The sequence below is a fragment of the Mytilus galloprovincialis genome, chromosome 5, assembly GCF_965363235.1.
Source record: "Mytilus galloprovincialis chromosome 5, xbMytGall1.hap1.1, whole genome shotgun sequence".
NCBI lineage: Eukaryota > Metazoa > Mollusca > Bivalvia > Mytilida > Mytilidae > Mytilus > Mytilus galloprovincialis.
In genome coordinates, this window is record NC_134842.1 from 27,974,479 (window position 1) to 27,989,005 (window position 14,527).

The 14,527-nt window shown below is 32.3% G+C and overlaps 1 protein-coding gene across 1 annotated transcript in view; it reads left to right on the plus strand.

Annotated features, from left to right (window-relative positions):
* Positions 1–14,101, plus strand: part of LOC143077041 (coadhesin-like) — a 28,411-nt gene extending 14,310 nt beyond the window's left edge. Inside the window, exons 10-12 of the mRNA XM_076252927.1 lie at positions 10,318–10,452; positions 11,305–11,326; positions 12,909–14,101. Coding sequence (XP_076109042.1) covers positions 10,318–10,452; positions 11,305–11,326; positions 12,909–13,026 — 275 coding nt within the window. The 3' untranslated portion in view covers positions 13,027–14,101. The remainder of the gene's footprint in view (positions 1–10,317; positions 10,453–11,304; positions 11,327–12,908) is intronic.
* Positions 14,102–14,527: the final 426 nt, after the last annotated feature.

Consider the following 14,527-nt stretch of genomic DNA (forward strand, 5'->3'; position numbering starts at 1 on the left):
AGATAAGGAAAAAGTGTTGTGCTGTAATATAATTTCACCCAGATACCAAATGCATTTTTTCATGAAAATGTATATTAAACTGGGATATTTTTAAATGGACACGCTCTACGACTGGTTAAATTGTGCGCTACATTACATGCATACTATTTTCGTATTACTACCCTGTGTCGATGCGCCGGCTGTTGGAAGTTCAGTCAAAAGGTACCATCCACCATTTAATAGGAAGTAGTATTGTACTGCTTTGTCACTAGTGATTTACTATAATTGTCATTTAGAAAAAGAAGAAAGATATCAAAGGGAAATTCAAACTCATTAATGTAAAATAAACTTACAATCCCATGGCTAAAAAAGAAAAAAGACAAAAGACAAAAGGAGAAACAAATTACATAAAACATATTATAGCAAATTAAAGACTGAGCAATACGAACCCCAGATCTCATGTACTCCGCAAGTGTGAGAAGATACTGCTCCATATGTAGGACCTGTGATGTTGCTCATATTAGTACAAAACTGGTTATTTCAGTATGTCACCTTAGGAAAAATGGGGCCGGGTTTGTAATGGTTGTAGTTTGAAGTTGAACATATCCGCTGGTTTTTTGGTTTACAAAAATAATTATATATTTTATTGAACCTACTTTAATTACACTAATGCAAAGTTGACCTATATATAACAGTTGATAGGTTTAATTTTTTTCATGCTCTTAGATATTTTATTTTTGTGACTTTAGAAGTTAACAGTTTATAACGAGATTGAGGATTTTGTTTGCAGATATAGGTATCAGAATTGTTTTTCATACCCTTTTAATTATGTCTTAAAGCAAAACCAATTACTAACCAACACGACACTCTGCAACCTAAGTTAGAAAAATAAGTTGATTTTAAAAATACCAATGAATCCATACACTGTTCATATGACTTCTAGTTTTTCAAAACTTCATAAAGAAGGGATTCCGGGAAGACCGAGAGTATCTGCAAATGGCCATCCAACCGAAAAAAATATCTGAATTCGTGGATTACCATCTTAGACCACATGTTAGAACAATGCCATCTTACATTTAAGATACAACAGATTATTTGAAGAAAATGGATTCATTAAATCCCTTACCAAACAACACAATTTTGGTATCGATGGATGTGTCTTCTTTATACACAAATATTCCCAAAAATGAAGGAATAGTCGCTTGTGAACAAGTATGGAACAATCGTAAGGATAAACATCCCCCAACAGACTGTCTGGTTCAGTTGCTGAGACTAGTGCTGGAAAACAACAATTTTGTATTCAACGACCAGCACTACTTGCAGGTTGACGGTACCAGTATGGGAACCAAAATGACACCTTCTGTTGCCAACATTTTCATGGGGAGTCTCGAAGAACGCATCCTTTCGAATGTACCATACAAACCATTGTCTTGGCTCCGTTATATTGATGACATCGACATCAAATGGAAGGAAACTGCAGAACGTCTGCAAGAATTTCTCGATTTCTGTAACAACTTTCATCAATCGATAAAGTTCACATTTGAAGTTTCAAATGAGAAAATTGCGTTTCTCGACACCACCATAACTTTAGAAAACGGAGTCATGACAACCGACCTTCACACCAAAAAAACTGATAAACACCAATTTCTCTCTCCGAAGAGTTGCCACCCGAAACACTGCTCCCGGAGCATTCCGTACAGCCAAGCCATCAGGTTAAAACGGATTTGTTCATCGGAATCAAAATTAAACCATCGTTTGGTGCAACTCAGACAGCAACTTAAATCATGAGGTTATAAGAACAAAAATATTTCAGAAGCTTTCGGTAAAGCAAAAGAAAAAGACCGAACAAACCTACTTGAATACAAAGAAAAGACGGCCCAGACAAATAAAATCCCGTTTGTTGTTAGCTTTCTTCCTGACCTGACAAATCTTTCATCAATTGTCCACAAACACTGGCGTCTTATTGAAAATGATTATTCCTTAAAAGAGATTTTTCCATCACCTCCCGTTATGGCTTACCGCAGACCCAAAAACCTCAAAAATATTCAAGTAACATCCAAAGTATCTTAGCAGGAGATATCAACAATCGGAGGTTATACACCATGCGGAAGGGGCAATTGTAAGTGCTGCAGAGTCGCCACTATCGAAACCCAATTCGTCAGCACAGTCACAAAGAAACAATACAACATATTCATAACATCAAATTGCAAAACGCAAAATTGCATTTATGTTCCAACGTGTGGAACTTGCAAAATACAATATGTTGGTGAAACAGAAACACCATTTTACATCCGACTAAATAACCATCGGTCATTTATACAAAAGAAGTGGACTGCCCAATTACAAGACACCTTTTAAGATCAGGACATGGTTTTGAAAACGTCACATTTCAAATCATTGAGAAAAATCAAAATTGGGATACACAAGGAAGACAAAAAAGAGAGAGATTTTGGATGCACCAGTTACGAACTCTTGAACCTGATGGACTCAATGAGAGGGACGAAAAAAGATTTAAAAACAAATCAAAACCATAATTATCTTGAAATCATACAAATTAATTTATAGAAATTCATACAATTAATCGAACATCTATAAATGTGTTAAACTTTTATTCCAAGTTCATGTAGTTGTAGCTACAAACATATTTTATGCAACATCAATCAATATGTTACACTTTTCCTCAACTTTTGTATAGATTAAGCTACAAAAATATTTTTTTGTCATGCATCCGATTTCAACTTGAGAGATGCACACGCCTGATGAAGCTAATTTGTTTAGCGAAAATTGCGTATTTCTATTTAACATCTGATAGAACTTTTTAATGTATTAATTAGTGTGTTTAAGTTATATTCTTAGACATTTATATATACAACTCGTCTAAACATCAACCCAACAATGTTAGATCTGTAAATTTGTTTTCGCAAATTTTTGGTTCTTCCCTCGCCGGGATTCGAACCCATGCTACTGTGATATCGTGACACCAAATCGCCTGCACTGCAGCCCTTCCTGCTAGACCACACGACCACCTAGGCTCTACAATAATAGAGCTTTCGCTGGCCGTGTGTTACCTTTCCTCGTCAGTTTTAATCTAGCGGCGTACTACAGTACATGATATATAAGGCATGAAGATGTTATTGTATTATATTGTTATTGTATTATATATATATATATATATATATAAACATTTACCTACTTTTGGATGCTTCACAATTTATTGAATACATAAAGGGAGCTACCCATATGCATTATGAACATATTTTTACCCGGATATATGTCAACAAGGGAGGATAGCACTATTTATTTTTATGAACAGTATCTATATCAATTACTCATTCGCACTTCATTTCTTTAAGCATTGGAACGGTAAGTTTTCTGAGCTATATGAGAGTAAAAGAAATGTATCAAATCTAAAAACAAGGCTGTTTGCACTTAAAATAACTGATCTCTTGATGAAGCAACAATGCATCACGAAACAACAAGTTACTAGTTAATTTGAAACACACTCAACATCAACTACTTTCACTTTTCATATTTCCCGGCGTAATCATTACACGCCAAAAATTCTGAACAATTCCAAACAAGTCATTGTTATTGACTCAGCTATTTCATTTATGTATGCCCTACGATCACGTAAAGCAACATGTTTCATTCAGAAATAATTTAAATCAACGGTTGATTGCAACTTATTTTATTTTCGCGTATTTCATTTCTTATTTTCCTTGCATGCAACGCCTTGTGACCGTTATATAAACTGTTAAGGTTTTTTTCGGCGTAATATATGCTTCTTTGAAAGTTAATTTAAAAAAATAGTTGTAATGCATCTTAGTGCGTTAATATAATCTGTTAAACGGACATAATAAAACTTTCTTTAAAAGTACACATCTGCTGTGAGTAAGCACATATCTTTTGTCTGTTGTTCGTAAACTATTTCGGTGAATTGGATAAATTTACATGATGTTAAATATAACGGAGTTAATGAATATTACGAAACATAGATGGGATGATACAATGTCTCCATTTTATGCGTCTCCAGGATTCCTTCTATGCATTATTCAGTAGACCTAAAACAAAATTTTGTTCACATCAATTTAGAGTGCCAGCCTGTCCTCTTTTCATTCAAAATATTTAATCTTAAACAAATTTCAGTAGTTTTCATTCCTCAGACTGACTCGAATAACAAAATAACAAAACTTTTTGTCCAAATCAACTAAAACTGACCTTATTTGCACTTTATTATGTAAATATTATAAGCAGCATAGTTAATGAGTTATAATTTCATGTAAGGATGGATTGTATAATACATGTGATAACAATATTAGCACATAATGACTAAAACATTTTGTTCGCATCAATTTAGAGTGCCAGAATGTCCTCTTTTTATTCAAAATATTTAATCATAAACAAATTTCAGTAGTTTTCATACCTCAATCTTATAGTCACATGGTACATCAGTTATATGTTTATGTCAGTAGTTCGTGATGGTTTGTATATTTAACAGAACTATTTAACAGCATCATTCAACACTCATATGACCGATTCATGTACACTGTACTTAATAATGAAAAGTATGAGTAGTTCTCTTCTTGGTATAGTATACAGTACTACAAGAATATTACGTAAGTTGATTGATTTTTTTTCTAGCATAACGTCCAGTGGCAATATTTCATTTATGTTTAGATCCGATTATCGAGAATATTTTTCGGGCGTCCTAAATATTATTTATTATCGTTATGGATAATTCTGTCTAAATTGAAGAGATGGTACACATGTACATACTTATACAACACTTTATCAATATGCCTTGCAATACACTGTACGTTTCCGTTTGAACAATTAATAAAACAGAAGCTGAAATCATGTAAATCCATGTGAATTATGATTAAAAATAATGTATCAAAGGCATCGAGCTTGAAATTCGAAGAGACAGTTAAAATTGAGGAACTAAGTAACGTAAACAATGATGTTTATATCATATACAAATATTTTTCCAATGTGTTGAATAACCTTGTAACCCCCGTCGCTATATTTACATGTGACTTTTGAAAATAAAATATAGAAAACCTGCTAATCCCTAAAGTTATAGGAACTACTATTTTTAAATTCAATAAAAATAATATTTCGAATTAAAATTAATTAAGTGTTTTTGAATTTTTCTGGTTTGAAACACATATACGTAAAATATTAAGATAAAAGTCGTTTTAATAAAATAAATGTTCAAATGAACACGAAGTTTATTTCTTAATTTACACAATCAGTTAACGCGAAAAGTAAACACGCGTTTACTTCCAAGTGCACATAAAAATGCATGTATAAAATATGTAATAAACGCCCGTTTACGTTGAAGTGCACGTAATAATAATTTTGTGAAACCTTAGGTAAACGCCCGTTTACTACTGACTAAACGGACAGAGTACACGCCCGTTTACTCGGGTAGACATCAGTTGACCGCGTTAACGTAATTATAGTAAACGCGCGTTTACTAGTAAATGCGAAAATTTAAGCTAGCTAACGAAATATTTGCACGCAGCGTTAACTTGCGTTAACTTTATGTAATGTTTGGTCTGCACCCAACCGTAGTCAGTAATTCTTTTGGAATAAGCTTGATTTTTGCAATCACTTTGTTTCTGTAATAATCATTCAAACTGTCATGGAAAGAACAGTGTATCCCTGGCAGAAGTAAATTATACATAGAAAAATTCATGTGTTTTATTTATGAAGCGGCTTTCATGAAGCGAAATTTGGCGAAAAAAAATGTTTCATTGGAGAGTTACCTGTAAGTGGAAATAATTTGAATTTTAGCATACCTATTCGAATCTGTAGGGCCTGAAAGAACAGGTATATAGTCAATATATTATAACAGTAAAACATGCTATTATGAATATCAAGATATAGTCTTCATGATGTATGCAACAATTGAAATGAGCTTAGAATTCTCTTTTTTTCACCTAGTTCACGGAAGCTGGGGTCCCTGGTCAATTTGGAATACTTGCAACGTGACATGTGGTGGAGGAACACAATGGAGATATCGTCACTGTGATAAACCTACCCCACTGTATGGTGGCTCGGATTGTGGAACTGACAACTATGATTTTAACAACTGTTATACTGAAAACTGTCCTGGTATGTATCAAGAAACAGTTGTGAAGTCCTACCTAGGGGTATTATGGTTTTTTTGTCCGTGCGTCAGTTTGTCCGTCCATCTGTTTTGTCGTCCGTCCATCCCGCTTGTGTTAACGTTTTTGATCAAGGTGGTTTTTGATGAAGTTGAAGTTCAATTAACTTGAAACTTAGTTTGGCCACAATTTTACGGCCCACTGAACATAGAATATGATGCAACTGTGGCATCCTTGTATCATGGACACATTCTTGTTTATTTGGCTTTTATTCTGATATTAGAAAATGCTAAAACCTATATATATAATCACCATCAGATTAGAAAAAAAGTATTGTGCTGTAATATAATTTCACCCAGATACCAAATGCATTTATTCATGAAAATGTATATTAAACTGGGATATTTTTAAATGGACACGCTCTACGACTGGTTAAATTGTGCGCTACATTACATGCATACTATTTTCGTATTACTACCCTGTGTCGATGCGCCGGCTGTTGGAAGTTCAGTCAAAAGGTACCATCCACCATTTAATAGGAAGTAGTATTGTACTGCTTTGTCACTAGTGATTTACTATAATTGTCATTTAGAAAAAGAAGAAAGATATCAAAGGGAAATTCAAACTCATTAATGTAAAATAAACTTACAATCCCATGGCTAAAAAAGAAAAAAGACAAAAGACAAAAGGAGAAACAAATTACATAAAACATATTATAGCAAATTAAAGACTGAGCAATACGAACCCCAGATCTCATGTACTCCGCAAGTGTGAGAAGATACTGCTCCATATGTAGGACCTGTCATGTTGCTCATATTAGTACAAAACTGGTTATTTCAGTAGGTCACCTTAGGAAAAATGGGGCCGTATTTGTAATGGTTGTAGTTTGAAGGTTTGTTGGTTTGCAAAAATAATTATATATTTTATTGAACCTACTTTAATTACACTAATGCAAAGTTGACCTATATATAACAGTTGATAGGTTTAATTTTTTTCATGCTCTTAGATATTTTATTTTTGTGACTTTAGAAGTTAACAGTTTATAACGAGATTGAGGATTTTGTTTGCAGATATAGGTATCAGAATTGTTTTTCATACCCTTTTAATTATGTCTTAAAGCAAAACCAATTACCAAAAAATAAGTTGACTTAAAAAATACCAATGAATCCATACACTGTTCATATGACTTCTAGTTTTTCAAAACTTCATAAAGAAGGGATTCCGGGAAGACCGATAGTATCTGCAAATGGCCATCCAACCGAAAAAATATCTGAATTCGTGGATTACCATCTTAGACCACATGTTATAACAATGCCATCTTACATTCAAGATACAACAGATTATTTGAATGGATTCATTAAATCCCTTACCAAACAACACAGTTTTGGTATCGATGAATGTGTCTTCTTTATACACAAATATTCCCAAAAATGAAGGAATAGTCGCTTGTGAACAAGTATGGAACAATCGTAAGGATAAACATCCCCCAACAGACTGTCTGGTTCAGTTGCTGAGACTAGTGCTGGAAAACAACAATTTTGTATTCAACGACCAGCACTACTTGCAGGTTGACGGTACCAGTATGGGAACCAAAATGGCACCTTCTTTTGCCAACATTTTCATGGGGAGTCTCGAAGAACGCATCCTTTCCTTTCGAATGTACCATACAAACCCTTGTCTTGGCTCCGTTATATTGATGACATCGACATCAAATGGAAGGAAACTGCAGAACGTCTGCAAGAATTTCTCGATTTCTGTAACAACTTTCATCAATCGATAAAGTTCACATTTGAAGTTGCAAATGAGAAAATTGCGTTTCTCGACACCACCATAACTTTATAAAACGGAGTCATGACAAGCGACCGTCACACCAAAAAAACTGATAAAAACCAATTTCTCTCTCCGAAGAGTTGCCACCCGAAACACTGCTCCCGGAGCATTCCGTACAGCCAAGCCATCAGGTTGAAACGGATTTGTTCATCGGAATCAAAATTCAACCATCGTTTGGTGCAACTCAGACAGTAACTTAAATCAAGAGGTTATAAGAACAAAAATATTTCAGAAGCTTTCGGTAAAGCAAAAGAAAAAGACCGAACAAACCTACTTGAATACAAAGAAAAGACGGCAAAACGCAAAATTGCATTTATGTTCTAACGTGTGGAACTTGCAAAATACAATATGTTGGTGAAACAGAAACACCATTTTACATCCGACTAAATAACCATCGGTCATTTTATACAAAAGAAAGGAACTGCCCAATTACAAGACACCTTTTAAGAGCAGGACATGATTTTGAAAACGTCACATTTCAAATCATTGAGAAAAATCAAAATTGGGATACACAAGGAAGACAAAAAAGAGAGAGATTTTGGATGCACCAGTTACGAACTCTTGAACCTGATGGACTCAATGAGAGAGACGAAAAAAGATTTAAAAACAAATCAAAACCATAATTATCTTGAAATCATACAAATTAATTTAAAGAAATTCATACAATTAATCGAACATCTATAAATGTGTTAAACTTTTATTCTAAGTTCATGTAGTTGTAGCTACAAACATATTTCATGCAACATCAATCAATATGTTACACTTTTCCTCAACTCTTGTATAGATTAAGCTACAAAAGTATTTTTTTGTCATGCATCCGATTTCACCTTGAGAGATGCACACGCCTGATGAAGCTAATTTGTTAGCGAAATATTGCGTATTTCTATTTAACATCTGATAGAACTTTTTAATGTATTAATTAGTGTGTTTAAGTTATATTCTTAGACATTTATATATACAATTCGTCTAAACATCAACCCAACAATGTTAGATCTGTAAATTTGGTTTCGCAAATTTTTGGTTCTTCCCTCGCCGGGATTCGAAACAATGCTACTGTGATATCGTGACACCAAATCGCCTGCACTGCAGCCGTCCCGCTAGACCACACGACCACCTGGGCTCTACAATAATAGAGCTTTCGCTGGCCGTGTGTTACCTTTCCTCGTCAGTTTTAATCTAGCGGCGTACTACAGTACATGATATATAAGGCATGAAAACTTTATTGTATTATATTGTTATTGTATTATATATATATATATATATATATATATAAACATTTACCTACTTTTGGATGCTTCACAATTTATTAAATACATAAAGGGAGCTACCCATATGCATTATGAACATATTTTTACCCGGATATATGTCAACAAGGGAGGAGTGCACTATTTATTTTTTTATGAACAGTAATTATATCAATAACTCATTCGCACTTCATTTCTTTAAGCATTGGAACGGTAAGTTTTCAGAGCTATATGAAAGTAAAAGAAATGTATCAAATCTAAAAACAAGGCTGTTTGCACTTAAAATAACTGATCTCTTGATGGAGCGACAATGCATCATGAAACAAAAAGTTACTAGTTAATTTGAAACACACTCAACATCAACTACTTTCACTTTTCATATTTCCCGGCGTAATCAATACACGCCAAAAGTTCTTAACATTGTTATTGACTCAGCTATTTCACTTCTGTATGCCCTATGATCAGGTAAAACAACATTCAGAAATAATTTAAATCAACGGTTGATTACAACTTATTTTATTTTCGCGTATTTCATTTCTTATTTTCCTTGCAAGCAACGACTTGTGACTGTTATTTTAACTGTTTAGGTTTTTTTCGGCGTAATAAAAGCTATTTGTAAGTTTATTTAAAAAAATAGTTGTAATGCATCTTAGTGCGTTAATATAATCTGTTAAACGGACATAATAAAAGTTTCTTTAAATTTAGCATCTGCTGTGAGTAAGCAGATATCTTTTGTCTGTTTTCGATCTTTATTGTTCGTGAATTATTTCGGTGAATTGGATACATTTACATGATGTTAAATATAACGGAGTTAATGAATATTACGAAACATAGATGGGATGATACAATGTCTCCATTTTATGCGTCTCCATGATTCCTTTTATGCATCATTCAGTAGACCTAAAACAAATATATTGAGTATTCAACTTCTTCAGAAGTGTTAATTTACTTTAATTTTAGAACACTGCGTACAAAGATTCAGAGGTTTAAGAAAATGGGCACCAAATCCAACTACAATCCTTTAAACAATAAACAAATATGATTTTTTTTTCTCATTCTATTTTATTCTCTTTAAACATGTCTTTAAATTTATCAATCGTATCATAATTGTTTAGTTATACTGCACTATCTTCTTAAATTGACAACTTCAGGATTGGAATCCAGCGCAGAACGAATTGGCATGTATTTTAGTCATGTAGGTGTGGGTGCTGGATGCATTGGGGTAACTGTCGTGGGTGTGCTGGTGTGCAAATATGTTGCTGCACGCAGAAGGACACAAAATAAAGGTAGTTTAATGCACATATATTTTTTATATAAATTTAAGCGTTGAAAAGATATATTTGTGTGCTGTTTGAAGTTTAAAACTCCTCTCAATGTTGATTTTTAATTGTCACATATAGAAGCGCTTTTATCGATACATGGTCGTGTTTACATAATCATAAATCCTGAACATCATCTTTACCAGAGACCAACGTTATGGTTTGCAAATCTTTGACAAAAAGTCCTTAAAAGCATTACAACCAAATGGGTTTAAACAAAAAAGGTCAGCGAGAATGTTAAACACCTTGACATCTTACTATAAACAAAATAGTACTATACAACATGTCCAAAATATAGTGTACAATATATAATATTGAATACCTGTACTATATTTTTTGCTGAGAGGTTTTAATATTAAAATTCAATTGTTGAAATTGGACAAATATCGTATTGCAAACTTATTCGGTTACTGAATCTGGTTCTTCAGTTTTGTTTAAATAATTAGATTTATACCAGTAGTTATTAGGTTTTGCTAGTACAGCACAAATAATTATCGAGTAAGTTTGAAAGGCTGGAGCTAATTCAATCAAGCACTCACATATATACTTGTTTTGCATTTATCCATAAGCAATCGATTTAGACTTTTTCACACAGCCGAATTTCTTTCATTTAAAGTGTCAAGTTAGTAATTTAAACTATCAAACTGTTAGTAATGAGCAGAAATCAATGTCCACCAGTAGCTTGGTAGGCAAAACACATTTGATGCATGAGATAGTTTTGCAGTTACAACGAATAGGCATATTATGGATATAAGAAACACTTGTTTTTTTTTCACATTTGCGTATAATTTTTGTCATATTCTTTCTCTTTTTTTACAGATAACTCGTACACAACTACACTGTAAGTTTAATTATTTTATTTCACATATGTTCGATACTTTTAACTTTTAAACAGACTCATTCAGAAAGAATATAGTTACTTTAGCGTGTCAAGTCATAATTGATGAAAACCATACATGTACAATGCAGTCAATTTATAAACATAACATACTGCTTTTATTTACTTTCTTGCATTTTATTCTGAATATATAATGTACAGTATAATAATGTTAAGTGTATTACTTTCATTAGCTTTATCTAAACTGATTAAAACATGTAAACATGAATAATAAAATAAACAAAACTTGATTGTTTGTCATATTTTCATCCTTCTTGTCGGAATTTGATGCGACTGTCATACAAGTGAGAGGTTAAACTAGCTATAAAACCAGGCTCAATCCACCATTTTCAACATTAAAAAATGCCTGTACCAAGTAAAGAATATGACAGTTGTTATCAAATCGTTTGATTTGTTTGAGCTATTGATTTTGAGATTTGATAAGGGGTTTGAATTTTTGTCGGTGTTTAGTATTTTTGTAATTTTACTGTTTTCTAGAATCGAATTGAATATTAAAGATAACATTTAAGAAACCTATTCCTCTATTCATTTGCTTGTATCGATTTGAGCAAACAATAGTACTGTCTAATTTGGTTGACTGATAAGAAAAAAAGGTTGTATAATACATCCACGTGACTCAACCTATAGGGAGGATTAAAGAAGTACATACTTGCTTTAATCATTTGTTTTTAGGGTGAAATTTTTAAAATATCTAGAATTCAAAAGTGATAACATTAGACAGAAGAGCATTAGTTAAGAAACAAAATACACTAAAACTATTGAAAAGTTATGGAGCTCCTTTTTGAGAAATTTTTAAATGGCGGTAAAAGCTAGGACTTTTACCTTACATGTATCATTGCATTAATATTACTTAGGTTTCAAACTGTAAGATTTAAAAGAAAAGAAAACTAGAATCTGCTTGAATTTTGTTAAGTTACCTTTTATGAGCTATTGAAGTCTTACATGAAAAGAAACATGGGTGTTATGAGAAAAAAATATTGTAGATTCCAAACATCGACATATACATTCCGAAATCTAATATAAGTTTTTCCTTAAACTAACAGATTATTGTTGGCAAGTACTACACATTTTGCAATCTGTATTTGTTTTTATACATGTACACACCATTTGCTACGTTGTGGAATCATGATCATTTTTGTGTAGAACTATACTTGTTACAAAAAATGAAGTGCTTCTCCTAATAGTAATCAATGGATTTTTTATTGTACATGTTGTTATATAAAAACAGGGAGATGGAGATTGATTGCCAATGAGACATCAGTCTAACATATTACAAGGATGACTACAGCTAGAAGTCAATGTTCGACTATCAATAATGAGCAAATTGGAGATGACTTTATAATTACTAAGTTGAAAAATATGTGTCTTATTCATTTGTCATTTTTGAACAATAAAATATGTTTAAACTAAAGCTGTTATAGAAACACTTCCCGTTTTATTTTTTTTCAAGTTCCGTATCAATTACATTTAATTCCAAACGCAAATATCTCCATTAAAGTTAAAAACATATTATTTTTGTTTGAAGGAGTACAGCCAGAAGAGCAGAGATACCAGGTCGATCAGACGATTGCGTCGTTTACCACAATGATGGCCATGATGATGATTATAAAGATGAAGGTCTGATGTATGAGACAATACAATAAAACAAATGCACACAACAACTCTGGATGTAGTTACATCAGTAGACTATCATACAACATCTTCTTTTTTATACTAATGTAACATACATTATTTCAAATTGAAAATTGTTCAAGTTAACTTTTTTGTAAAATCAATTGATATGATTTTTTTTTAAAACTTTATTTTCTCGGAAAATCTTTAAGCCGTTTGGCTCAATTCCCTTGATCTTAATTCACACCAGTGTTATTTAAAAAAAAATGTAATAGTCTGTTCTAAAATTCACATCATAACTACCTAATATGTGTAACTCTTGGTCAACATAAAAAACAGACGATAATTATATAAATATTTCAATGCCTAAATATCGGTATGACGTAAATATCTAAATGATTTATTTTGTTGTCGTACTAATGTATGAGAATGATGTTTTTTACCAACACTGAAATTTTTTCGGAAATGTATCGTTTGTCTTTGAGGTACACATCTATTCATGTGGGTTGAGGATATAAGAATAATATACAGAAAACGTGTTAAATATAATAATGCGGTCTTCAACCACAAGCGCTGCATATATTTATGTATAAATAAAAACAAAAACACTTTATACATTTAAGTAAAATTATTGTTAAATCCTTTCAATGTGTATCATTTAGAAACTTTGAGTTTTAAATTCCAGAATATTGCAAAATTGGATTAATATTCGGCCATTTAAATCAAATCAGAGACATTTGGTCCCATCGCTTCAAATCAATTTATGACGTTAGTTATATACATATATATTCACTTTTATATTTGAAAACATTGGACTTTTGATTTAGATTGAAATAATATGAAGGCTGTAACAAAGACTATTTTCTGTATGCAATAGGGTAAATGTGGAATTTTAATATTTCATTCTTTGCAAATTGCATTGACTGTCACCTTTTGTGCACAAAATGTAGAAATCCCGGTTTGCATAAGTTGTGATAAGTGTTTACATTGTTACCCAGATAAAACAATGTCAACCGCGATGCAACCAAGGATGACAATGCTTTTTCGAGTGGTACCAATCTGCTCTATCACCCTCTCAGCTATGTTTTATTTAATTTATTATACTGAATGTCCTATCATTATTACATATTAATTTTATTTTAAAAGTATTTTCTATGACGTCACGTACATGACAACGTTAATATGGGTATTAGAAAAAAAACCAACAAAAGTTAAGCAAGATGGTTTATTTTTTATTTTAACAGTCAAACAATAAAATATAAGCCAATATGTAGAACAAAAGCATTGTGTTTTTCAAATTACTTGATGTAAATTCAATTCATTGTCCTTTAATTTATAGATTTTTGATTGGTCACCCGCTCAGTCATGTGATAGAGTAAATTAACACCCTCGTATTTGCCAATCAAAATGCGGCGTTTTAACATGAAGTATAATAATGTCAAATATCACATGCTTTAAAAGAACCAAAACTATTTTATAGTAAGAATTGTACAATATCAGTGTTTTTGTACGAGAATTGTATGTTTAAAACTG